This window comes from Salvia hispanica, chromosome 3 (genome assembly GCF_023119035.1).
Source record: "Salvia hispanica cultivar TCC Black 2014 chromosome 3, UniMelb_Shisp_WGS_1.0, whole genome shotgun sequence".
In the NCBI taxonomy this organism is placed as follows: Eukaryota; Viridiplantae; Streptophyta; class Magnoliopsida; order Lamiales; family Lamiaceae; genus Salvia; species Salvia hispanica.
Genome location: NC_062967.1, coordinates 48811482 through 48837330, shown reverse-complemented (window position 1 = coordinate 48837330; position 25849 = coordinate 48811482). Strand labels below are relative to the sequence as shown.

Sequence of the window (25849 nt, the reverse complement as noted above, 5' to 3'; positions counted from 1 at the left end):
GTGTTTTATCATTTGAGGACACTTCCGTTTAGTGGGAGTAGTTAATTTTGTTAATGCTCTATATTGTGTTTAAACATGTTGTAGAACTCATGTTATTTTCTGCAGAAATAAAGTACTCCCTCCGTCCCGGCTAAGATGACACATTGCTTAGCCGGCACGGGGTTTTAGGAGTTATTGGTTAAAGTGTTTAATTGGAGAGAGGGAAGGTGGGTGTAAGTATTAAAGTAGAGAGATAAAGAAAGATGGATATTTTAATAGGAGTGAGAAAAAGTGGTTGAGTGTATTAATTGGAGAGAGAAAGTTACCAAAAAAGGAAATGTGTCATCTTAGTTGGGACAAACTAAAAAGGAAAACGTGTCATCTTAAGCGGGACGGAGGGAGTATTATGTTTTGTCCATTACTTGTGTAATTTGGTTTTAGTGTGATCTCACTTTGGGAGGACCAGTTGGAAATAGACATGTATGATCACCTTGCATGAAATTTCCATGCTACACTCCATAATTGATCTGTTGTTGATTATATTTGCATATGTGATTACTGATGGGTTTAATCATGAAAAAATATGGTGACTGCCCCTTTAGTCCTATGTCGATATGGTTGATAATGAGATTGTTCGGAAATACACTATGTGATAGCATTTTGAGCGCTCATTCGGTTTGTACACATTTATTTGGTGTCATGTGTTGCCCAAGTGGGAGATTGTTAGAATTTTTGGGCTTCCACATGACTAATTTAATGTGTATGGCTATCTTTCAGTTGTCCAATTAAAGTGATCCATTAAAGATTAAAATTTGGGCTAAAGTGTATTTATTTTGTTATGGAAATAAGTGTAGATACCATATGGGATTTTCTATTTGATGAGGGACCGAATAGAAAATAAAGGGGTTTATATTTAATATAAATATAAGCTAGGGTTATGGTCCCCAGACGTCAGAAGAACATTCGATATCTCTGTATTCTCTCGGCAGACTATCGCGAAGAACGTCTCTGATCGTTTGGAAGATCCATAGCCGCTGCAAAGCAATTCGGCCGTTCTATTCACCGTTCTATACGATATGGATCAAGGTACGCTTCCGCTTTACAGTTTGTGCTCCTTCTCCATTGTTCTCGGTTAATCATCATAGAGAGCTTTAAGTAATTGTTCACTCGATTATTCTAACAGTCGCAACATATTTGAGCTACTTCTATTTATGGTAAAAATTTACTTTATTACCAACTCCACTTACACCATAAACAACACATGCTAAATTATTGTGCCAAAAGAAGTGGGTCTAATATGTTGGAGGGAGTATGTTTTAATTTTTATTCAATGTCAAGATTTTTTCTGATAAAGATACTGCTTTTTGGATGATTTGTCTTGAATGCAGGGGATATTAAGGAATGTGGACGATTTGGAGAAATCAGGGTTATTTTGGTCTTGGCAGCCAATAATGAATTAAAAAAAAATCAGCCCAAATGCAAAACTGGGGTAACTCAAAAGGGACACAATTAGGTGGGCCATACCCATACCCATAACCATGCATATCAGGCAAGTTTCAATTCTCTTCGTTTCCCCCAAAGGTAACGGAAGACGTCCTCAGTTAGTAGGAGTAGTACAAAATAAAATCAAAGGAAAGGATTTCTCATTCCCTCTTGGAACCCTAGCGCCGCCTCCCGATTCGCAGGTGATGATGTTATACTTTTTTCTATGCCAATATATAATATATACGTACATGATCTTCCATTCATGTTTTTGTTTTATTTTAATTTGAAGTTTAAATCTCTACTAGTTGAATAAAGAGATATGGCCGATCAGAAATTGACGCGTATCGCCATAGTGAGCTCCGACAAGTGCAAGCCTAAGAAATGTCGTCAGGAGTGCAAAAAGAGCTGCCCTGTAGTCAAAACAGGTCAAAACCCCAAATCCTGTTTTTATGGAGGAGTTTATTTTGTAAAATTTTGATCGATTTGTGAAATACTGCTATATGGTTTATTTTGTCGTTAATTTGATCTCAAGTATTATTTGGTCATGAACTATGTTTGTTTGAGAAGAATAAAATTACTACTAATATGCATAACAAAATAATGCACCCATCGGAGATGTAGGCATGAACTGGTGTTTCTTATTCGTAGGATGAAATACTGTTGTGAATTGATACCAGTTGATTGCAGCGTGACTAAGTCTTACCATCAACCCCATTCTGCGTTGTTAATATCAGCAACCACTGAATTTCTTGTTTTCCAAACTTAGATACGTTGTATATTTTATATTGATTCACTGATTGTCCCATCATATGGAATTTTTTATTTTATTTTCTGTTTTAGGATTTTACAACTTTTTATACATACTGCTGTGTTCATCCAGGTAAACTTTGCATCGAAGTGACTTCTGCATCCAAGATAGCTTTCCTCTCAGAGGAGTTGTGTATTGGATGTGGTATCTGTGTGAAGGTTTGTCCAGTATCATAGAAATGAAATTCAAGTTTTTGTGTCTCATTAATTCTTGTGCATGCTCTTCCAGAAATGCCCATTTGAAGCAATTCAGATTATTAATCTACCAAAAGACTTGGACAAGGATACAACCCATCGTTATGGTCCTAACACCTTTAAATTGCATAGGTTGGTTCAACCACAATTTCATTGTGTGTTTTTGTTGCTTTCTAACTTTTACAACATTTTCACAGATTACCTGTACCGAGACCTGGGCAAGTTCTGGGCCTGGTGGGAACTAATGGCATTGGAAAATCTACTGCACTTAAAGTTTTGGCCGGGAAGTTGAAACCTAACTTGGGACGCTTTAATGTGACTATCTTTTGCAATTCAGCTAGCCTTGAATTTTCCTGAGGAGGTTAACATGTTCCTTGACTTTTCCTCTCTATGTCTATTTTTTTGCAGAATCCTCCTGATTGGCAAGAAATTTTAACTTATTTTAGAGGGTCTGAACTGCAAAATTACTTCACCCGTATTCTTGAAGATAATTTGAAGGTTTTAGCTCTGATAATGATGTTGCTAGAATGCTTGCATAGTGTTGGCTTCTTAATTCTTATTCATTCTTGCAATTCTTATAATTTTCAATGTTAAGGTATATTTCATCTAGATTTCAGCAGCTATAGTTCTCTTGATTAAGTGAACCACCAAGTTGCATGGCATTGATATCCCATTACTTCAATATAACTGTTAAAAGAGAATATTGTTGAGGTTCTTCTGATTGTTGGAGGTTTTTAGATCGTGACAACTTTTTGGCTTTAACATCATGCTCAAGTTCTGTCTGCATTTTATTAAATAAATATCTCTATATTCTTTTGTTGGGTGTTAATATATTTGGTTTAGAGGAAAGTGCTTTGTTATCATAAGCTTGAATACGAAATGACCTACATTGTATGCTTAGCTTATCTTAAATTTTAAGTCTTTAATCTTCATTTAATGACATAACAATGGAGATGGAATTTTATTTGCCTTAAGTAACTAAGGTAGCAGGGATTTTCTTATCATAAGATTGTGTATGAAATTATACATCGACCTAGCATTGTATCCTTAGCTCATCTTAAATTTTAATTTTTTAATCTCTTTTATTGACATATTTAGATATTTTTGTATGAAGTAACTGAGATAGCAGGTGATACTAATAAATGCAAATGCAATAATAGCTCGACTACCATGAAACTTAATCCATCTGTCCCACTCCCACTCTGTTTTTTATTTGTCAACCGTTGTTATTTTCCATGTTTTTACTTCTCTAGTTTATTCATCTGTCATATTTGTGATGCATTTATTCTCAGGCAATCATCAAGCCCCAGTATGTCGATCACATTCCTAAAATTGTTCAAGGAAACGTTGGGAAAGTTCTTTCTGAGAAAGACGAGAGGGATATGAAACAAGAACTTGCTGCTGACCTTAATTTGATTCAGGTTATGGACCGTAATGTGGGAGATCTATCAGGTGGAGAGCTTCAGAGGTTTGCAATAGCTGTTGCTGTTGTACAGAATGCAGATATTTACATGTTTGATGAGCCATCAAGTTATCTTGATGTTAAACAAAGACTAAAAGCTGCTCAAGTTATTAGATCATTGCTTCGACCTAATAGGTAGTGGTGTTCACTTTTTCTGTTAACTATCCAAGTATGAAAATTTTACTCAGTTACTATCATCTTTGTTTTCAGCTATGTGATCGTGGTAGAGCATGATCTTAGTGTGCTTGATTATTTGTCGGACTTCATATGCTGCCTTTATGGGAGACCTGGTGTATATGGGGTAGTTACTCTTCCATTCTCTGTTAGAGAAGGAATTAATATTTTCCTGGCTGGATTTGTTCCAACCGAAAATCTTAGGTTTAGAGATGAATCTCTTACATTTAAGGTAAGTCCTATATTTTTTTGCAGTATTTAGGCAACTGAGATGCCATTTTTCAAAAATGTACTTCTCCTTGCAGGTTGTAGAGACTCCACAAGAAAGTACGGAGGAAATTGAAACATATGCAAGATACAAGTATCCAACCATGACTAAGACTCAGGGAAACTTCAGGCTCAAGGCAGTGGAGGGTGAATTCACCGATTCACAAATTATCGTGATGCTCGGAGAAAATGGGACAGGAAAGACAACCTTCATACGGATGCTGGTACGTTTTTTGTATAGTTTATTTACTTTTAAAAAACATGTTCATTTATGCTGAACCGTTCTCCTTCCAAATGTTAGGCTGGCCACTTGAAGCCTGATTCAGTAGAAGGATCTGATGTTGAAATTCCTGAGTTCAATGTCTCTTACAAGCCACAGACAATCAGTCCTAAATTTAAGGGTAGCGTGAGAATGCTGTTGATTTCAAAAATTCGTGATTCTTACATGCATCCTCAGTTTGTATCGGATGTGATTAAACCTCTATTGATTGAACAATTGATGGATGAAGAGGTTGTGAATCTTTCTGGTGGAGAATTGCAGAGGGTTGCCCTCACTATTTGTCTTGGAAAGGTGAGGTCCTGTCTTATCCATATATTTACTTTGGATACTATTCTGGTGTGTTGCTTCTCATTTACCCTTGGTTTTGTTTTGGTACGGCTGCAGCCAGCTGATATATATTTGATAGATGAACCAAGTGCCTTTCTTGACTCAGAGCAGCGCATTGTTGCTTCAAAAGTCATAAAGAGATTCATACTTCATGCGAAGAAGACTGCATTTGTTGTGGAGCATGATTTCATCATGGCAACATACCTTGCTGATAGGGTGATTGTGTATGAGGGAAAGCCATCCATTGACTGTGTTGCCAATTCACCTCAATCACTGCTGACGGGAATGAACCTCTTCTTATCTGTAAGCCACATCACATCTATATTCACAAAATTCTTCCATAATGTAACCCAATTTCTTTCGTTATGTAGCACCTGGATATCACATTCAGAAGGGACCCCACAAATTTCCGGCCTAGAATCAACAAACTCGAGTCAACCAAGGATCGAGAGCAGAAGTCCGCTGGATCTTACTATTATTTGGATGACTAATTTGCAAAAATATGCTGGTTACCACATTCGAGCACCTGAGGAGTGGTGTATGCTTATACGGTTTTTTTTTCAAAAGTTACAGATTAACAAAAGTTCCAGATTAACAGTCAGAGGTTGTTTTAAGTCCAATATCGTGGGGAATAGATATGTTGCTGTTCTCGTCTTGATTTCAACTCTTTGGAAATAGTGTTTACTGTTTACTAAATACTAACTACCTATTTTCTTATACAAGCCAACAATTTGCTCATGCAAATTGGACTCCTCTAATAGTAGAAGAGATTTCACAGTTTTTGTTTGTGGTATCCAACTATATCGTTTGTTTTTAGTCATTAGTTTTTTTGGATTACTGTGTCAAATTGTGTTAGGGTTTAAGATGAACTAGTACTCTAATTAGCCAACTAGTGGTTTGAATGGAAGTAGGCATGTATTGTTGAACAATGGATATATAGTAGGAGTAAAAGAAATAAGCCTAGTTGGAGTAATAGGTTCTTGGACGTGCCAAGATGAATGAGATAATAAGTTATAGTAGTCTTATTTCTCAATGAATCAAACATTACACAGACTTCCAATTTATAGAATACATTACTAGACTCAATAAAGATAAAAATTGTATAAAGATAGCTAATGAAAATGCAGATACGCTAAATCAAATAAAATTAATAAGACATGTTGGAGATTATTATGATGTGATCTTGGGCGAGATTTAGTAGCTCGAGGGTCCTATCAACTTCACCATATTAAAAAAAACATCTTATCCTCAAGGTGGCATATATCGTTGTTGGATATTTGTGCTAATCCATCGAGTTGATCATGCAAAATGAGACCATCTTTTGACAGATGTAGAGTGTATGCTAAATTTAATTTCATGGTATGATATAATTGAACTTTCCATAGTTTGGGCATGTTTATGTTTTAATTTATTTCAAATAACAACGTTTAGGAAATTCGTTTGTGTTCGGTATGCTAGAATTACCACTCTCAATATCTTGAATGTCTTCAAAATAATGGTATGATTTTATTAATTCTGTCATAGTATGAGCATGCATGTTTAGGTTGAAATTAGAGTTTCCGTTTGGTTGTTAGTTTTATAAACATGACTAATGGTATTAGATACATTTATTTAGTAATACTGCCCCCGTTCCATTTTAGGAGTCTCATTTGAGTTCGGCACAAATTTTAAGAAATGTAAAGGAAAGTTGTGAAAAATATAGTAGAATGTGGGTCCTACTTTTATACATTAATTTTGTAATAAAATGTGAATGGAAAAATGTTATTGGAATGTGAGGCCTATTCCTATATATAGAATATTCTAACCGGGACTTCTAAAGTGGGATACCTAAAAATGGTAAACTGCGAATGCTAGAGTGGTACGAATGGAGTATTTGATATGTGTGTGTCTTGTTTGTATGAAAGAGTGGGCGAGAGATGCAATTGAATTGATTACAATTTAAAGGGTAATTTAGTAGTAATACAAATTAATTTCGTTCAATTCTTTTATTTTATTTATAGTTATTAAACATATGAATAAAATCAGTTATCTTGTGTATATCAAGCAAGAGAATTGTCTGTCCATTCTTATACATTTATTCCTACATTCAATCAATTCAACTCTTATTTGAATTATTTCATTTTATTATGCCAACTTTAGATTTAAATGTGGAAATGAAATTATAATAAACTAATACTATAATCTGAATTCAGTTTGCACAGCCGACCTAAAAATCTAAAATTTGTAGAAAATTCAAACTGATCCTAACCGAAAAATCCGACACATATTATGAATATTGATTTGGTTCGGACAGAATATTCAGATTTCAAGTATTTTACAAATTGTTTGCAATACAACATCATCTCCTTTCAACGTTCCAGCTAAAAGACCAAATTTTATATCGCGGCAGAAATGTGTTATAACTGAGAAATTACCGATTATCTCTATTTTAAAAAGTATCTAAAAAGACAAATAAACACCTTTGGTCCAATTTACCGATAGGGACCAAATCATTTTTAAAAAAAATCTAAAATTGAAATTGCCATTTTTCCCAAACACGCGTCAAAAAGAGATTATGGAGCGAAATTTCATCGAAAATTCTTCTATTGCCGACCAAGCAGATATTAATTAGATCAATTGACATTGATCACATTATATTCATTTACATAGAAATTACAATAGAAATTTCTGATGCACGCATATGTGTATACATTATACACTCTACAAATAAAGATAAAAGTAATAGTGTCTATCCAAATACGACTAGGATCAAAGTAGGCAACATATATCGTCTATTGTTTAAAACTCAATTAGGTACGATGAAATTGAGAGAAATGCTAATTTATTAAATTTATATAATGGGATGTGTTTTAATTATGGGTTATTTTGAATGTCTTGTTAAAATAGTATAAAAAATATTAAAACATGTTAACAAATTGGTAATTATTAAATTCAATAAAGATAAAATATTGATTTATATATAATGTGACTAAGATTAATTAAATCGGAAGTCATCAATCAAGTAGTACCAAACCACGCCATGGTATACGTATACATAAATCTGTTACCAAAGTCGTGGCTAATCTACAATTGACAATTGTTTTATAAATTTATTGGATTAAGTTAAGTCTTGCTAACCAAGTTTCATGAAATTAGTACATATAATTTGAGAAATTATGTAGTTGACAGTCTTTAATTTGACGCGTTTATATAAATCTATATAAACTCGAACACATTCTAAACTTTGATACAGCATTGGAGATTTAATTATGATCACAGATGTTATTTACAAATATAGTTCTTATCACCCAATACTCTACATTGAAGTAGGCTGACCTGCGCTGAGAAACATCTTCAAATCAACACAGGTAATTTAAAGTTTTTTTTTTTCCACATATTACTCAGTTTAATGTTTAATAGGAAAAGTTTGGCCTAATCTCAAATACTACATATTTTCCGTCTGTATCTTACAACCGTTGATTTCAATTAACTATGTAAATATCTATCTCCAGAAAAAAAAAATCGTTACCGGATGACAAGTTTGAGTAGGATGCGCTTATTGAAGAATATGTAATTGCAAATTTTAATTATAAAAAATCAAACACAAAGCAACATCTTTGAACTTTTTGGAATTAGGGAATATTTAAATTCACATGTATCTCCACGTCAAGCCATGTCCCTCAAATTCAGGAGAACCGTCTAAAAAATTATATAGATGTAAATATGTTTATTTGTCTTGTGTGTTTGGGATATAGGTATTATGTTTACAAATACTAGGTTGAATGTTTACTAAGCATTCTATTTGATCCAAATAAGAACTACTAGTAATTAACTAAATTGGATTTACCCACTTGATATTACTTATTTTGTTATCATTATCGTTACAATTTTATCCAAATAGTTTATTTAGTTTGATTGAGCAATCTATTTTTATGGTGTGTAGACCAAAGAAATCTGATGCAATCTAGTGGTATATTATACCATGAAATTTGTGTAAATCAGACGTATCACAATTGCAACATGTCGATTGTGAGAAGCAGCTATCACGACTGCTACGACCACTATGAGTTGAAAGACTACAACAAGTTATTCAAATGCGACGGCTGCAGGATGAAAGGCTTCGGCCCGCGATACCACTGCACTGCATGTGGTTGCGAGCTTCACAAAGAGTGCAGACACCCAAAGTCCACCATTCACCATGACTACTTCGGGGGCTCCACTTTCACCTTCCGTCGCGAACCCTACACCAAACTCGTCAGCCATAACCGTCGTGAATTTTCCAAATGTTGTGACGCTTGTGGAAAGGACGTATGCGGCTTCAGCTACCGCTGCGAGGAAAATGACAAAGACTTGCACCCCTGCTGTGCCAACCTTGAGGAGAAGCTGCTCATCGACAACACCATTTTCGATCTTCAGTCCGATGTTTCCTCAAAGTGCATCCGATGCAAGAAGAAGAAGATCACTGACGGAGCAAGAGACGTACGAGGGTGGTCATACGTCTCAAGCTGCGGTAAGTACCATTTCCATGTGTATTGCATGGCTGAATTGGTGCACGATGCATGCATGAGGTATGGCGTAGTTGGACCGGAAACTGGTGAGTTGGCTAGATCTAGCAGAGGCAGAGGGAGTCGTGCTCAAAAGATGCTTCAGATGATCAAATCGGTCGTCAAAATCATTTTGTCGGCTCTTTTGGGAGATCCTACCATGCTTATTTCCAATGTCATTGTTGAATTGGTGTCACGTAGTTTCTAGGGCTATTGATTCATCTGGCGTCGAGTAGTGGACAAAAAATGAGACATGATGGGTTTGAGTGATTACAACTATTTTTCTATGTTGTGTTATTTGAAATAGTTATCCAAGACTTTTAGATTTGGAGGCTTTTCTGATTTTCCTAAACTATTTTGCTTGTACAGTGGTGTGGATTGTAATGAACAATTATCATTCGTATTGTATAGTTTTTCAATAGAAGCCATATTTATGTAGAAGTTTATCTAATTATTGCATGTATTACATATATCAATCGTTGTGTTATACTTCAGCAGGGAGACTTTGTTCCAACTTAACAAGTGGCAATCACTAACACTGGGAAAATTTTCTTGCTCTGGCAAAGACTTCATAGCCTCAATTTAGGATGACATGGGAGGTGTTGTATACCATGGATCTTTTATAGGCATTGCAAATTTAAAAAAAGAAAAGAAAAGAACATAGTCTTTACATCGTGGGTAACAAACTCATACTGCTTATCGGTTATTGCCATTATGGATGCCAACGTCGCTAGAATTAGGAACAACAACAAAAAAGTGGATTTATTACAAGATGTGTAGATGTACTGTCAGGATTGTCAGCGTCGGCAGCAGTATTAATTTGATATTGTATTGTCCGCTTTGGGTCAAGCCCACACGGATTTGTTTTTAGGTTACTTCCCAAAAAGCCTCAAACTAATTGGGATTTGACAGAATTATATACACCTTCCAATTTCCCTCAAATTTCCGATGTGAGATATGTTTGTCTTCAACAGTAACAGAAAGAGAAACACCATCACGGAGAATGATAATGTTATTGGGAACATTATCGTCAACAGATTCTACACCCTCGAATAAATATTTTTTATTATCTAACTAACCAAACAACATCCGCATCTTGATTATTATCTTAAAGTTTTTCCTGAAAAGTTTTCTTTACTTTACTTGTGTTATTTTATCATCTATATTACTCCCTTCCTTGACTAATTATGTTGCACCTCCACTACATCCTGTTGAACTATTGTTTCTCTCACAATACACAAATTCAGCTTAACACACCATTTGGGTGCGGCAGCATGGTTGTCTGTACAGTGTTGAAAAGATAAGGGCAAACTGCCTTAAAAGTTATGAACTTTTGCCAAATTCCAATTTTTCCCACGAACTAAAAAATTGGCGTATAATGTCATGAACTTTATGCCCACCACCAGCTCCACCGCCGCCACCTAGCCCACTACCATAACCTCCCCCAAGTCCACCACCAGCTCAGCCCCCGCCACCTAGCCCTCCAGCAGCACCTCCCCCAAGCCCTCCGCCGCCACCAAACGTGTCTATCTCAAGCCTCCTACCATCAGCAAACAACCCCTCCATTTCTCAAGCCTCCTACCATCGGCAAAGCAAACAACCCCACCAACAATATCATAGCAAACACCCCTCCATTTCTCAAACTCCTCTCCATTGCCACCACAATTAAAAATGAAACGATTAACTATTGATGTGTTTGTTATGCTCCAATAAAAGCTTCCATTCTATTTATGAATTTGCCTTCTACTTGACCTTTCCTTTTTCCGACCCCCTCTTTCCCGTTTCTCACTTTCTTCAAATTCCGGCAGCGGAGCTTCCTCTGCCGGCGACAGAGGCGGCTTCGGAGTTGGGATTCATCAAACCCAAATCTTTGTAAAATCTCCTGCTCGATCTTCCGTCCCTCAAAGCTGCCACCGGTTCTACCGGAAAATTTTTACCACCACAATGGGTCTACACATAATACGATGTCGTTTTAGTTGTAGAAAACGACATCATTTTAAGAATTTTCGGCGATCTCCACATCATTTTCAGGCTTGCCACGTAAGCTAGTTTTCAACCGGAAAACTACAGGGTCGGGTCAAATGGGAAATACAAGCAACCCGGTAAAGTTCGTGACATTATACGTCAACTTTTTAGTTCGTAAGAAAAATCAGAATTTGGCAAAAGTTCATGATTTTTAAGACAGTTTGCCCAAAATATAAATAGTTTCTTAAAAAAAATATTTTTTTATGAAGAGTTGATATTTCCTTTATCAATTTCAACTTATTACTAATTGTGTCATATGATAGCTGATAAAGGACATTCCGGAGAAACAAAGCAACTATCGATTCGGTATAACTTTATCCGGAATTCCTCTTTTTACTCAAACTCTCATCTCTCTATCTTTTGATTGACGCTGACTCATCATCTACACGACACGCTTTTCTATTTAAATCCCAAATCCTGGAGCATCAAGATAGGCACGCACACACTAAAAAAGGCGCGAGCTTGTTTGATCATATCACAAAATGGGTACGAAAGAAAGGATTTTGGTGACTGGGGGCGCTGGCTTTATCGGCTCACACACGGTGGTGCAGCTGCTCAGAGAGGGCTTCAAGGTCTCTGTTTTAGACAACCTCGACAATGCCGTCGAAGAAGCACTTGACAGAGTCAGGCAGTTGGTCGGCCCCCAACTCTCCAAGAATCTCGATTTCCATTTGGTATATTCCAAGTTGCTTTTTAGAAAAATAATGTTTTATTTTATTCAGTATCAAGATTTTTTTTTTCTTTTCTGATTTTGATATTGGGTTTTGGATTATTTGTCTTGATTGCAGGGGGATATTAGGAATGTGGACGATTTGGAGAAATTGTTTTCTGAGAGCAAGTAATTATACATTTACTTGGTTTATTTACTTTTTTGTACTAGTATTTTCTAATGTGTTGTGTGTATGATTGGAAGTTTTAAACTTTATGGTAGATTAGATGCAGTGATCCATTTTGCTGGGCTTAAAGCTGTTGGTGAGAGTGTTGCTAATCCTATGAGATATTTCGACAACAATTTGGTTGGATCTATCAATTTATACAAAGTCATGGCAAAGTATAACTGTAAGAAGGTATGTTGTTCTTAAATCTTGTGAGATACTATTAGTTACAAAACTGGTGAAATAGTATTCCATCTTTAAAGAAGGTTTGGTGTAATGTCAGCTTCAAGTAAAGTACATGATTCATTAGCAGTTGTAATGTGCTTTGTTAGGCAAAGATATGGTGATCTGTCTATCTTGATAATGCTGACATGATCTACTTGGGGATTGTCAGTTTGGTGGATTAGACATGTAACATTACTTAGTCTTATGATATGTTGTTGGGTTAGATGGATTCGTCCCACTCGGGACAATGCCGCGTAGGATTGGTCATGTCTTATGAGTCTTGGTCTTTCCTGTGACAAAATCAACAATGGTCGTACTTACAAGTTTGCTTTCAGCATATAGCTATATGACTATGAATGAGCTTATCTTTTCTCATGCCACTGTTGACATAAGAAATGATCTTTTATGTAGTTGGTGTTCTCCTCGTCTGCAACAGTTTATGGTCAGCCTGAAAAAATTCCTTGTGTTGAAGACTTCGAGTTGAAGGCTATGAATCCTTATGGTCGCACAAAGGTTTGCCTCTTGAGACCACTAGTGATTTCACGATTAGGTCTTGAGAAAATGTTGTTTGAGTTGAGTCCTAAATGAAACATTTTCTTGTTTTTTCATTAGCTCTTTCTTGAAGAAATTGCTCGAGATCTACAGAAGGCAGACCAGAAATGGAGAATAATTTTACTCAGATACTTCAACCCGGTTGGGGCCCACGAGAGTGGCATGCTTGGAGAGGACCCTAAGGGAATCCCCAATAATCTTATGCCTTATATAACACAAGTGGCTGTTGGTAGATTGCCTGAGCTAAATGTTTATGGGCACGATTATCCCACACCTGATGGTAGCGCGGTATGTAGGATAATCTAATGTAGTATGGGATGTTAACTGCATTTCTTGATTTTAAAAGTTTTCGTATGTGATCCACCGCGTACATTTTTTAGTACAAAAAACTCAAACTCTTTAGAATATACTGTACATCTTTAGGGTATCTATGGAAGGTTGTAAAACTGCAGTGCCGCGTGTTTATTTTGACCTTCTGTTGCACTTATTTTGATTCCAAGATATTATGTTTGATAGTTTCTCCTTAACAGATCCGAGACTACATCCATGTTATGGATTTGGCAGACGGCCATGTGGTTGCACTCGAGAAGCTTCTGCAGAGCAATGGCATAGGTGAATACACTAGTTTATCCATATAACAAACAACCACATATTGCAAGATATATTTTGGCATTCAAAATTCCACTTCACCTTATTGATTCATCCAACACGTGTTTTATATTTGAGGTTGCGTTGCCTACAACTTGGGGACTGGCCGTGGCACATCCGTTCTTGAAATGGTGGCAGCTTTCGAGAGGGCATCGGGCAAGGTAAATGTATATCCTGCCCTTTCCTTTGGAAAACATGAAACATGCTATACGTGCTAGACTAGTTTATATACTCGGAACACTTTCCGCTTCTTACAGAAACTTCCTATTAAACTCTGTCCAAGACGACCGGGAGATGCAACAGCTGTTTATGCATCAACAGATAAAGCTGAGAAAGAGCTTGGTTGGAAGTAAGTACCTTCTCTTAGATGTTCACATATAAATTTGCTAGCCATTTTGATCTCTAATCCTATTTTTCTCCACGTATTTTTTAGGGCGAAATATGGCATCGATGAAATGTGTAGGGACCAATGGAAATGGGCAAGCCAGAATCCATGGGGATACAAATCCAAGCCTTGATCTGAAGCCAACAAGGAGGTTCTGCTAAGTAAGCTCTCGGCCTGCAGTCACGCGTCGTGTCTTTTGAAAAGATTCTCTACATTTTACTACGTCCAAGCTTATCGTATTTTGTATGTTGTATTTTATAATTTTGCATAAGATGAAAAGAAAAAATCCAAACTAATAAATAGTCATTCATTCGCACAATAAATTGTAACACCTTTTTCTTGATTTCTCAGGTTGATAGGTTGATTATTGTATTAATAATTAGTAATGCAACTGGGGGAATATTCTCTCTTTTTTAGTAGATTAGTCAAGCCTACTTTACTCTAAAATTTATAGCAGCAACTATTGATCACCAACTAGTAAAAAATGAACTACAAGCTAAAAATCATTTGTCACAGGTTTACATCAAGTCAATAATTTTAATTCCCTCAATACTTTGCACAGTACTCTAAATCAGCATATGGAAAATATAACCAATCTTTAAAATGTTTTGTATTTGCAGCGTTGACTGTGTTGTTAAACTAATGAGTCATGATTGCCAAATTGTGTAATACTAATAGAATAGGAAGTATGTTAGATAAGAAAGTCTGCTACAAAGCTTTGTTTAAGAAAAGAGCAGGTAAGCATAGGAAACAAAATGGAAGAAGGCATGGTGCAGTTATAGAGTGTGGGGATCAATGTCTGGTGTTACATTCTCTCCAGTTGCAGGCTACTCACCGGCACAGCCTCCTTTGCCAACCCCGTCTCCATTCTCATTCTCCGTGGCCTCAACCAGGTGGAGCTCCAGACCTCCAGTGCAGACCGCAAGTCTCCTCCTTAGGTTTCTCGCTCTCCTCTTCTCCTTTGGCTCTGCTTTTGCCCTGGTCGCACTGCCATCAACAAATTCAAAGCTCAAGAAATACCCTGAATTACTGTAAGTTGATTCAGGACACAGAGATACGAGGTTATTTGCCTCAAAATACATGAATTTTCGGCTGTTTTGGTTTCACACATGAATTGCGAAACTTGTCCGTGAACATACCAACCTAACTATACTTTGAATTTTTGGATTTTCAACACATCAAAATGAAAATCTTGATTTTTCCATGTTGCTGCTGTGTCTGTTTCGATTTGGAATTAAAAAAAAAATCGAAAGTATGAGTAATGTTTATAAGTTCATATGCAGAACCTAAAAATGTAGAATTTGTGTAAATTGGAACAAACTTTAAAGTTCATATGCAAAGCTAAACAGCCCAATATTCTTGTAGTTTGAAGTGATTATTGCCCTAATAGCTAAAGATATGGATTTTGACATGAATTATGTGGCTTACTGTGCATAGGTACTGCTTCACTGCAAACATTTTATCAGTGATATATGCAGCCTGTCAAATCTTCAAAAATATATGTGATATAGCTCACAGAGGCATATGCATCTCAGACAAGGCATCTGACTACATCAGCTTCTTTTTTGATCAGGTATCACTTTTATTAATATACTTGCAAAATAGAAATTGGTTGTGTATTTGAAGGCAACTATTCGTTGCTGTTGTTGTTATGAATGGTTGTAATGTGATGTATCAGTTGGCAGGATATGTGCTTGTTTCAGCATCTTCAGTTGCGGTGCCATCAATCAAACAGATGGAAATTGGAAGTTCAGTTTGGAATGCTTCGGTTGCCTCCGTGTGCTTGTCTTTCGCTTCTTTTATAGTTTATGTACTTGCTGCCTTCCTCTCAGGCTACAAGCTTTGTAAGAGAATTATGTGGTGAATCTTGATCTATTAAGAAGACCCACTAACAACATTCACCTAAATCCATAAAACAGTAACAAGACATGGTTTTATGAGCAAGACAAGTAGATTTCTGCCATAGGTATAGTTGAACTCCCCAAATTTCTCGACTTTTCTTTTGCTTCCATCCTCTATGATATGAACTCTACATTTCACAAATTAAAAAATGCTCATTTAGAAAGATATGCCATCATTTTGCTGCGGATATTACTCTCATGATAATAAGTTCTAACAGCAACAAAGGACTAGTATAGGCTCTAACAACAGTTGCAAGTAACAAAAACTAAAGTGAGACATGTAGTCTCAATATTACTTTCAAATATCAATTTGCCCCATGACAAAGGCCACAACAAAGTAAAGCCAGCTACAAAGAAAAGTATACAATGTCCAAAACTCTTGCAATTGGCGCCTAGGCAACTGCACTCATGCTGTGGTCGCAGACGAGGGTGCTCTTGATTGCAGCCACAACACCAAATCTTCCCGTGTAGCAGTGAACAAACCGGCCTTCCCCTCACTCTCTGTGAAAGGAGCCGCAAGCTTCTCCACATGGGAGGCGAAGGCGCTCCCCAAACCTTGAGAGAACTTGTGGTTCCCTGACCCCGTGTTGGCAGAGAACAACGCAGGCAAACTCTCCTTGCGCTGCACAATCTTAGCCAGACTACTCATCCACTCCTCCAACGCGGTGTGAGCAGCTCCAACTGACAGTGACCGAACATTCAACCGCCATTCATCCTCAGTCTTGGTGTGCAAACCGGGATACAAACCGTACAAAGTCCCTAAGTAGAGAAGCTCATGAGCTCTCTCATGGTGGTTCCTATTCCTACATATGTCAATCAAACAGTTGCAAAACGGCCTCCTCGCCTCAACAGCCGTGCTGCTCAATATCCGCTTGAACTCTTCCTTCAGAGCATCAAAGTCAGTGCTCTCATCGCCACTGAGCACCTTTACAAACGCAGACAACGTCTTGTTTGCTCGTTCCAAACAAGCAAGAACCTTACTGTCATCCTTGCCATCGCAGTAGGACACAACAGAGAGCAAGCAACCACACAACCTATCATCTGGCCTCACTCCATTCTCCACAGCAAACTCAAATACATTCACCAAGTCATCAATCCTCTTCGCCCGCCCCAAGCACTGGATCAAACAAGTGCACCCCATCACATTGAGCTGCACACCAGCCTCAGACATCTCCCTAAACAAGATCATGGCCTTATCAACATTGCCTCCACTCCCATATATGTTAAGCATGGCAGTGTAACTCCAGCTATCTGGCTTGCACTTCTCCAACCCTTTCATGTCCTCAAAAAGCTTCTCCGCCTCCTCCACGAGCCCGAGATCAGCACACATGCTTAGCAACGTGTTGTACAAGATGAAATCCACAGGCCATCCATTCAACCTCATCCTCTCCCAAAGCTGCAATGCATCCTTAGCCCACCTAGCCTTACCATATATCTTGATCAAGGCCGTAAGCGTCTTCTCGTTCGGGGAAACACCCGATTCAACCATCTCCTCAAACAAACTCCTGGCCAAACCAGGCTTGCCAGCCTTACCAAGAGCCTCGAGCAAAGAATTGTAAACAACCAAATTAGGTTGAATCCCTAGAGACTTCATCTCTTGCAGAACATACTTGATCCCATCATAATCCCCTGCCTCACCAAACATCTTCGCCAAAACAGCAAAAGCTATTTCATCAGGCTTCCACCCGCTAGCTCTACCTCGCTCATACAAGCTCATCACCTCCTCCACCTTCCCCAATTTAGCATACACATCCAACACAGCGGAATAAGTGACCTCATCAGGCATCAGCCCAGTTTTATACATTCTCTCAAACCACTCCACAGCTTTATCAAAAAGATTGCACCTTTTTGCACAAGTGATAATGGTGGAATACGTGATGTTGTCAAGAGGGATTTCCTTCTCAACCATCTCAAGAGCAAGACCCTCAATGTGCTGAAATTGGCGGCCAAACCTCAAAGATTTCATTGTGACATTGTAAAAGATGGTTTCCATTGGAAATGCGTTTTGAGCTTTTACCCAATCGAAGAAAAGTAGGGTCTTTTGCCATGGCCGCAAGCTGTTGAGCACTAATAGGGCGTTTTCTCTCGTGGGCGAATGAGGGATTCCCTCAATTACAGCGGAGAATTGGGATTCCTCGCAATCGTTCAATTTCTTGGCGAAGTTTCTGAGGTCCTTGATTTGGGGATTGTGCGAGTAAGGAGAGGAGCGTTTGTGGCGCTGGAGAGAGAGGACGGAGGGTCTGGACTTGGTGGGATTAACCCAAGTGGATTTGGGCTTGGATAGGAGCTGGGCTTCGTTGGGTTGGTCGGAGAGAATGGTGGTGGACAAAGGTTTGAGCTGGTCGGCTAGGGATGGGCTTTGCTGCTCGCCGGCGACGGCGGAGGGCGGCGGAGGAGCTCTCTTGGATGCGGCGCATGAAATGGGACATCTTTTCTTGGCGGGAAGACGAAGTGGGGAGGCGAAATGGAGCGGGCAGCGGCGGCGGTGGTGGTTATGGGAGGAGAGATATGGTGAGAGAGGTGGTGCTGAGAGATTAGTAGCCATTGAAATGGCTTCTCCTCCAACCTTATCTCAATTCTATAAACTATATGGAGTACTGGAGTAGTATTGTTTTGTTTTCGGCTAAGTTACCTTATAATCAAAACGCAATATTTAAAGTGGAACATACACACTAGTTTTAACAGTCAAAATCTCTTCTTACCGTCGGAGATGGAAATTGTTGGGCTCCAAATTGTTCAACAGCTCCCACTCGGCACTCCCTCCATCTATAGATACTCTCTCGTCCGCCGTTAGGAGGCACAAATTTTAAAAAATGTTAATAAAAATGGGTGGAAAAAAGTTAGTGAAATTGTAACTAAAAAAAAAAAATTTAGTGAAATAGGGGTCTCACTCGTATATATTAGCTTTAAATTAAATGTGAGTGGAATGAGTTAGTGGAAGGTGGAACTCTATTATCATTTATGGTAAAAATGAACCGAGACTCCTATTCGCGGACGGACTAAAATGGAAAAAAACGTAACTCTTATTCACGGACAGAGGGAGTATCTCATAATTGACCGAGTTTTAAAAAATTATTTATAAAAAAGTTTAATAGAAAAAATTAATGCAACGAGTGGATTTTATTTTTATAATTAAATTTTAAAAGAAAATGTGTTTGAAATGAATTAAAGGAATGGAGAATTTTTATAGTGAAACTGAAACGGAGGGTGTATATTTTAAAGATTGTTAGTAGATTAAAAAAAAATCGTAGCTTGTCGATTTAATTTAATTTAGGCAGCTTCTGTTGATTTGATTGGCTTCGAAATAAAGCCGTATCATTTCCGGCATGTAAAGATTATTATTGAAGTTGGACATAGCCAGGCCGATGGTTTGGGCTGGGGAAGATTGGTTTTACCGGTATTTTCCGAATGGGCCGTACAGATTATGATGCCTTGTTTTTGAAATGGGCTTTGCTTTTCGAGCCCATTTCGCTGCAACGCCTTATATTGCTGTTTGGCATTTAGGGTTTCTGGCATTTCTACAACACCCTAAACAAAACCTCCCGCGCCGAGCAACATTTTGCAGCCATGGTTCTCAAGTAAGTCGTAATTTTTGTATGATATCTGCTTCTTAGCTTTTCCTTGCATCCTTCACTCAATCCAAATCTGCTTCTCGAACTTATTCAACCTGTAGATGCTTTTAGGGATTGCTTCCGTTTAATTTTTTGTTTCTAGGGATTGCTTCTGTAACCTATTCAACCTGTAGATGCTTTTTAGCTTTCCATCGCCATTTCGGATGTAGATTTAGAAGTTTGTCAAATTTGGCTTCAGTGCTCTGTACATTTCAATTTCAATTTCAATTTGTATTTATTTTCCCACTGCTGGATAATTGCTGGTTAGTTACCTCTGGCTTTGAGAGTTGCAGGATCTAATTCAAGTATTTTACTCGTTTAACCTTAAAATATTGTTTCTGGCCATTTTGTTTGAGTTTGCCTTGGATATGTTGTTTACATTCTGCTGTATAACCTTGGTTCTGAGATAAATAGACTGCTGTGGGAGATTGAGGAATTTAACTATTTGACTCTCCAAATTTATTTGTGATGTCTTCTTTTTACCTTGCATATGATGCATTTGTTAGATGTGGCATTTTTCCACAGCATGCTGTATTATACCGGTTGAGTATTGATTTATTTACATCTGGTCTTGGTTGTTAGGACGGAGCTTTGCCGTTTTAGCGGTGCCAAGATATATCCTGGAAGGGGAATCAGGTTTATCCGATCGGATTCTCAGGTAGGATGACCTCATTGCTAGCGATTGCATTTTCCTGTGCCTTATTATTTACACCTCATCTTGTTAGGAATTGTGAGATGAGTTTGCTGTTGTTGTAGGTGTTCCTCTTTGTTAACTCAAAATGCAAGAGGTACTTCCACAATCGCCTGAGGCCTGCTAAGCTTTCTTGGACCGCTATGTACAGGAAACAACATAAAAAGGTGAATTACATTATTGATATACTATCTATCATTCAACAAAATTTTATTTGACAGTTTTTATTGATTTTATATTGTTTTTGTCATTGGCTTAGGATGCTGCTGCTGAAGCTGTGAAGAAGAGGCGTCGTACCAACAAGAAGCCCTACTCAAGGTCTATTGTTGGTGCCACCTTAGAGGTCATTCAGAAAAAACGAGCTGAGAAACCTGAGGTCCGTGATGCTGCACGTGAAGCTGCTCTACGGTATGAGATTCAATGGAATTCTGTAAATTTAAACCCGAATGCCAAAATATCACTCTACTTACCCTATTGTGAATAGGTTGATGTTTTTGGTTAATGATTAAGCCTGTTTGGTATATCAGTGAAATTAAGGAAAGAATCAAGAAAACCAAAGATGAGAAGAAGGCAAAGAAGGCTGAAGTTATGTCCAAGCAAAAGACTTCCGGAAAGGCCAACGTACCCAAGGGAGCAGCACCCAAGGGCCCAAAGATTGGAGGTGGCGGCGGCAAGCGTTGAAAAGTTTTTGCTGCTGATATGTTATAGGCATAACGAACACAAATGGTTATAAGCCGTTGCTGTTGTGTGCTGTTTTTTGTTTCGAGCTTACGAGTTATTGTACGCCCTTGAACATGATACTGTGAGGCTATTAGACTTTGTTTGCGTTATAAATAGCATTAATTTTTCTTAAGTTCGGTTACACATTTTACTTGTGTTTCAGAGGTTGCAAAATTAATTCAATTGCTATCAATATTCATTTGCGCATTGCTAGCCTTTTTCACATCGCAATTTATACCTCAAATTTTGATTAGGCTGCTCATTCTTGATAAATATTACTATTTCGCATTGAGTTGGATTTTGGTAGGTCATGGGTAGTAAGGCTGGGCTAATCAAAATAGTTTGGTTTTGATTGTTTGAAGATTGATGCAGTGAAAATCTACTTGGATGTATTTATAGCTAAATCAAGTTTGACTTTGATATTATTCTGTATATTAGTTTCTGGCATTCTTGATACTAGTATGTTTTTGTGTAGTACTATTAGTTATTGACGACAAAATTTAATTACTAAAATCTTGGTTTTAAAAAAAAGGATCTTCAGTAAATACTACTCCCCTCATATAGCAGTAGTGTCATTTTATCATTTTGGTACGTTCTATATTAGAGGAATCAATTATTTTTCTTAAAAGTCTAACACTTTTTCTTTTACTTACTTTACTCTTTCTTACTTTATTTTTATCTTCATCTCTCTACTTTTTTCATTTCCTACTTTATTTTTCAATTACTTAACTCCCTTAATACAATTTTTCTTAAATCGCATGTAAAAAAGAAATGTTACCATTACTATGGAATGAAGGGAGTATAATTCACCAGCGAGTAAGAACATTTAGTTTTTTGTTGAAAAAGAGGATATTTTACCAGAAAAGCCCTCTTTGTTAAAAAAAATGATATTTTGGCAAAATGCACAGCTAAGGAATGTTGTGCGGATCCACACCCTTTATTGATTTTCACATACTTGTATTATACTCCCTCCGTCCACGAATAGGAGTCCCATTTATTTTCGGCACGAGTTTTAAGAAATGTTAAGAAAAGTGAGTGAAAGAAAGTTAGTGGAATATGGACCCCACTTGTATATATTAGTTTTAAATGATATGTAAGTGGAATGAATTGGTAAAATGTGGGACCTTTTACCATTTATAGAAATAATGAACCGGGACTCCTATTCGCGGACGGACCAAAATGGCAAAACGAAACTCATATTCGCGTACAGAGGGAGTATTTTTTATATATAAAAATGAATAGTTTGGATCTAATAGCATCTCCTGTTATGCATTTTGCCATAAAATAATCCCAATCAGAAAGGGGTTACATATTTCACTGAATTAGTGACAGCCCAAGTCCATAAATTTTTAGAAGCACGCTATGAGCAATTAACTTTCTCATAAATTTTGACCAATTAACCTACAACTAATAAGGAGGCATGGTCAAACCATTGGTATATTATTTTAGTGCTTTGATGACTAATTCTTAGAGAGATAGTATTATATCCATCAGCAAAATTATCGCAAGAGGGATAAAAATAATAAATAAAACAAGTGATTGTAGAATACAATATCACAAACTAGCCACTAACGTATAATATTACTCCCTCCGTCCTATAATAGGAGCCATATTTAGTTATGACACGAATTTTAATCAATGTAGAGAAGAGTGGATTGAATAAGTTAGTGGAATATAAGTCTCACTTATATTTTACTAGTAGTTTTAGATTAAAATATGAGTGAAATAAATTGGTGGAATGTAGGGCCTACTTATAATTTATGGAAAAAGTGAAATAGAAATCTGAATGTAGGACGGACTGAAGTGACAATATAGGATTTTTATTATGGGATGGAGGGAGTAATATGTAGTAAAAAATTGTGGGTAAGCAAAATAAAATAAAGAGAATAACATACACCATTTGTTTTCTCAGCTAACAATAAGGTAAACTGTTACAGTTGAAGACAATGGCACACCAAATTCCACCTTTCCAACCGGAACACAATGTAAAACAAATAGTAAATCTGATGCAATATCGCAGTCATACACCCCATTATAGCTGTCCGCATTGAGCTGTTCAAACTTCCAAATCCATTTTAATTCTCTCTTAGATTACAAGAAAATATTAGTATAACAACGCAAGAAAACGTCCTCCTTTTTGGCAACCAGGCAACAAAAATAGCTATACGATGTGAGGTGTATATTGAGTAAATTGTGTTTGATTGAAAATATTGTGGTTATATCCATACTTAAAAACAGATGTATAAATTATTGTTGATGTGATGTAAACTTTAGATTAAATAATTACTATAAATCGCAATAGAAGTATAGAACACATCCATACATTTTGTTGTAAATTCTACTTCCTCCGTCCCATGATAAGTGACTTATATTCCTTTTTGGGGTGTCCCACTATAAGCGATCTATTTCCATTTTTAGCAAAAAGTCATCTCTCTTACTTTATTCTCCACCTACTTTATTCTCTCTTCTCTCCTCTACTTTTCCCTCTCTCATACTTTACTCTCTCCACTTTAACTTATTTAAATATCATTCCTTAAATCCTGTGCCCAAAAGAAGTAGGTCACTTATCTTGGGACGGAGGGAGTATTAAGTTTAGTAGTACTACTAGACTTAAATTTTGTTGTAAATTCTATATGTGATTATATGAACTCATTTTACTATATACATTTAGTAATTATGATTTTTTTTTCCACTAACCGTTAATATATAGAAAATAGGGGTGATTTTCTATTATTCTTAAACTATCGTCAAATTTTGATTTTGCATACCACCTTTAAATTACGCATATAAATAACTTCTAGACTATTAATTAGTTTTGATTTTGCAACAAATCAAAATTGTGGCTCTAATATGGCTTAATATAAATCATAATTCTAAATGAAATTATTTAATCTAATGTATTACAATGTCGTTCGTTGCTCAAAATGTGACATTATTTTGGTTGCATCCAATAGTACCATGTGTAAGTCATCGGGCTATGTTATTTTTTATTAGTTGCAAAACTAGAAGAAATTGATAGTTTGGTTGAAAAATTAAAACAAATCGACAGTTTTGTAATTTATAGGCGGCTTTAAAATGGATGTGCAAAATCAGAATATGATGAAAATGCAGTAAACTAACATGCAAATTACTCTAAAAATAAACTTAGCAATACTCCATAAGACCTGGTAATAAATTATAATCTATTAAAGTTTTGACCATGTGAACGCTAGTTGGATTCATTGTTGCCAATTGTTTCCTTATCAATTATCGATTTTTAAATATTGTTCTAAACTTACGCAGAGGTTACGATGAATACAATCAGGGCAACGACATACATTTAGATCCTAGTTTTTACAAAATTTGCAAATAAAACCCACAACCTTCCATTCCATATCCAATATCAATATATTTAAAACTTGATAGACTGCCTGATCTGGCTAAAATTGAGGTTTTGATTGCCGTCCAGGCAATTGTAACACATTCATATATATACACAAATAAAAAATACCCCCAATTGTCACTTTTGTAGACTTTGGTTTACCATTGCAAAATTACAGTTTTTTTATAAATACTTACTACTAGTATAATTTTGTTGTAATCCTCATAGACATATTGTGCTTACTAAATTCCAACAATAATTGGATAAAACTTTGTATAGTCATTGTTAGCTATCCGGATTATTGGTTACATGACTCTTTCACGATATTTATTTAGAAATGACTTGCCTTTTACTAATACTCCTACTTTACCATACACCAATTACGTGGATTAAAAAAATTCAATTTGATATTCTATTTACTGGGTTTGACAACACTTGGTATCATATATGATACTAAAGGATTATATACAATCGCATGTATCTTCTCATAAGATTTGAATATACAGATAAAAACAGCAATAATTAATACCTTGAAAGTTAATGTATTTACAAACAATTACTCCACATTTTTATTAAACCAATGAATTTTTGCCAACAAACAACTTTGATATAATTAGTACTAATAGAATATACTTAGTAGTGTTATTAAGCTATACCATACTGGTTGTATATTAGATGAATCACACCGAGTGGTTTGGTATAAATGTTGTCATAGATATTAGAATAAATATTATATCCACATTTTAATTAGCCGCCAAGAGATGGCTAATAAAAGTGTGCACTCAGCTGCATAACAATTGATTGCTTTAATATGTTGCTCGATGGTTTTTTTTTGCTCGAGATGATTTACTGATCCCACTTCTACGGTTATGATTGATTTATTATTAGATATAAGAGTACACTGCAAAATACTAGAATCAAACTTTAGTACTACTATGATGGAACAAGAAGAGAAGATGGTATGTGATTACTATTTTTTATTCTTTTTCTTTGTTTAGTAAGTAATAATGAATTTAAGATGCATATATCAATTATACAAAATGTGTTCAAGAATTACTAAAGCAAAATGAAAAATAATACTAGTAAAATTATCGAGGCATATTTTTCTTAATTTCAAATTTATCCTAATAAAAGAAAGGATAAAAATAATTGGGAACTTTTATTATGCTTTAATCGTTTTATCTCATTTTTTCACCAATAATATATACCCATACGTATTAAACAATATATTCATAGGATAAAAGTGTCTCACAAAATAAAATTTCTTTCAATTTTCGGCTGTCCCATAAAAATAACACAAAGCTTGAAGGCTAAGCAAATTATTTTTTGAATTTTCTTTTACAAATTAATTATTTT

The 25849-nt window shown here is 36.3% G+C and overlaps 6 protein-coding genes across 12 annotated transcripts; 5 read left to right on the top strand and 1 right to left on the bottom strand.

Annotated features, from left to right (window-relative positions):
• Positions 1-1593: 1593 nt before the first annotated feature.
• On the top strand, positions 1594-5753 carry LOC125215931 (ABC transporter E family member 2-like). Its single transcript, XM_048117514.1, has 12 exons — positions 1594-1664; positions 1770-1889; positions 2345-2430; positions 2501-2598; positions 2664-2781; positions 2875-2964; positions 3759-4063; positions 4139-4334; positions 4408-4593; positions 4671-4940; positions 5034-5279; positions 5348-5753. The coding sequence occupies exons 2-12, from the start codon at positions 1784-1786 to the stop codon at positions 5465-5467; spliced, it is 1821 nt and encodes a 606-aa protein (XP_047973471.1). The 5' UTR covers positions 1594-1664; positions 1770-1783; the 3' UTR covers positions 5468-5753.
• A 2451-nt stretch (positions 5754-8204) lies between these two features.
• Positions 8205-9942, top strand: LOC125216455. Of its 2 annotated transcripts, none has more exons than XM_048118166.1 (2): positions 8205-8323; positions 8899-9942. In XM_048118166.1, exon 2 carries the CDS (start codon positions 8913-8915, stop codon positions 9705-9707), a length of 795 nt encoding a protein of 264 aa, XP_047974123.1. In that variant the 5' UTR covers positions 8205-8323; positions 8899-8912; the 3' UTR covers positions 9708-9942. The 2 variants fall into 2 exon arrangements, with proteins under 2 accessions (XP_047974123.1, XP_047974124.1); XM_048118167.1 differs by having other exon boundaries at positions 8222-8323; positions 8958-9942.
• A 1895-nt stretch (positions 9943-11837) lies between these two features.
• Positions 11838-15174, top strand: LOC125214864 (bifunctional UDP-glucose 4-epimerase and UDP-xylose 4-epimerase 1-like). Of its 6 annotated transcripts, none has more exons than XM_048116059.1 (10): positions 11855-12198; positions 12313-12362; positions 12456-12591; positions 13036-13137; positions 13237-13464; positions 13707-13788; positions 13903-13985; positions 14082-14173; positions 14258-14370; positions 14561-14633. In XM_048116059.1, exons 1-9 carry the CDS (start codon positions 12007-12009, stop codon positions 14340-14342), a joined length of 1050 nt encoding a protein of 349 aa, XP_047972016.1. In that variant the 5' UTR covers positions 11855-12006; the 3' UTR covers positions 14343-14370; positions 14561-14633. The 6 variants fall into 6 exon arrangements, with proteins under 6 accessions (XP_047972018.1, XP_047972016.1, XP_047972015.1 ...); XM_048116058.1 differs by lacking the exon at positions 14561-14633 and adding an exon at positions 15030-15129 and having other exon boundaries at positions 11856-12198; XM_048116057.1 differs by lacking the exon at positions 14561-14633 and adding an exon at positions 15036-15174 and having other exon boundaries at positions 11857-12198.
• Positions 15005-16084, top strand: LOC125210388 (CASP-like protein 4A4). The gene is made up of 3 exons (XM_048109947.1): positions 15005-15240; positions 15647-15782; positions 15888-16084. The coding sequence occupies exons 1-3, from the start codon at positions 15005-15007 to the stop codon at positions 16071-16073; spliced, it is 558 nt and encodes a 185-aa protein (XP_047965904.1). The 3' UTR covers positions 16074-16084.
• A 283-nt stretch (positions 16085-16367) lies between these two features.
• LOC125214863 (pentatricopeptide repeat-containing protein At5g46580, chloroplastic) lies at positions 16368-18729 on the bottom strand. Its single transcript, XM_048116055.1, has one exon. The coding sequence runs from the start codon at positions 18653-18655 to the stop codon at positions 16517-16519; it is 2139 nt and encodes a 712-aa protein (XP_047972012.1). The 5' UTR covers positions 18656-18729; the 3' UTR covers positions 16368-16516.
• An 845-nt stretch (positions 18730-19574) lies between these two features.
• On the top strand, positions 19575-21265 carry LOC125211121 (60S ribosomal protein L24-like). The gene is made up of 5 exons (XM_048110818.1): positions 19575-19688; positions 20304-20379; positions 20478-20579; positions 20672-20820; positions 20940-21265. Exons 1-5 carry the CDS (start codon positions 19678-19680, stop codon positions 21091-21093), a joined length of 492 nt encoding a protein of 163 aa, XP_047966775.1. The 5' UTR covers positions 19575-19677; the 3' UTR covers positions 21094-21265.
• The last annotated feature ends 4584 nt before the right edge of the window (positions 21266-25849 follow it).

What these genes read in the sequence shown, in the direction of transcription:
- LOC125216455 (XM_048118166.1), top strand. Translation starts at nt 8,913, where the DNA reads ATGCAATCTAGTGGTATATTATACCATGAAATTTGTGTAAATCAGACG.
- LOC125210388 (XM_048109947.1), top strand. Translation starts at nt 15,005, where the DNA reads ATGTCTGGTGTTACATTCTCTCCAGTTGCAGGCTACTCACCGGCACAG. An exon ending in AAGAAATACCCTGAATTACT is followed by an intron (nt 15,241 to 15,646) that starts GTAAGTTGATTC and finishes TACTGTGCATAG; the next exon opens with GTACTGCTTCACTGCAAACA. An exon ending in TCAGCTTCTTTTTTGATCAG is followed by an intron (nt 15,783 to 15,887) that starts GTATCACTTTTA and finishes GTGATGTATCAG; the next exon opens with TTGGCAGGATATGTGCTTGT.
- LOC125214864 (XM_048116057.1), top strand. Translation starts at nt 12,007, where the DNA reads ATGGGTACGAAAGAAAGGATTTTGGTGACTGGGGGCGCTGGCTTTATC. An exon ending in ATCCTTATGGTCGCACAAAG is followed by an intron (nt 13,138 to 13,236) that starts GTTTGCCTCTTG and finishes TTTTTTCATTAG; the next exon opens with CTCTTTCTTGAAGAAATTGC. An exon ending in GAGAAAGAGCTTGGTTGGAA is followed by an intron (nt 14,174 to 14,257) that starts GTAAGTACCTTC and finishes CGTATTTTTTAG; the next exon opens with GGCGAAATATGGCATCGATG.
- LOC125211121 (XM_048110818.1), top strand. An exon ending in TTATCCGATCGGATTCTCAG is followed by an intron (nt 20,380 to 20,477) that starts GTAGGATGACCT and finishes CTGTTGTTGTAG; the next exon opens with GTGTTCCTCTTTGTTAACTC. An exon ending in ACAGGAAACAACATAAAAAG is followed by an intron (nt 20,580 to 20,671) that starts GTGAATTACATT and finishes TCATTGGCTTAG; the next exon opens with GATGCTGCTGCTGAAGCTGT.
- LOC125214863 (XM_048116055.1), bottom strand. Translation starts at nt 18,655, where the DNA reads ATGGCTACTAATCTCTCAGCACCACCTCTCTCACCATATCTCTCCTCC.
- LOC125215931 (XM_048117514.1), top strand. Translation starts at nt 1,784, where the DNA reads ATGGCCGATCAGAAATTGACGCGTATCGCCATAGTGAGCTCCGACAAG. An exon ending in CTGCCCTGTAGTCAAAACAG is followed by an intron (nt 1,890 to 2,344) that starts GTCAAAACCCCA and finishes GTGTTCATCCAG; the next exon opens with GTAAACTTTGCATCGAAGTG. An exon ending in CAACCTTCATACGGATGCTG is followed by an intron (nt 4,594 to 4,670) that starts GTACGTTTTTTG and finishes TCCAAATGTTAG; the next exon opens with GCTGGCCACTTGAAGCCTGA.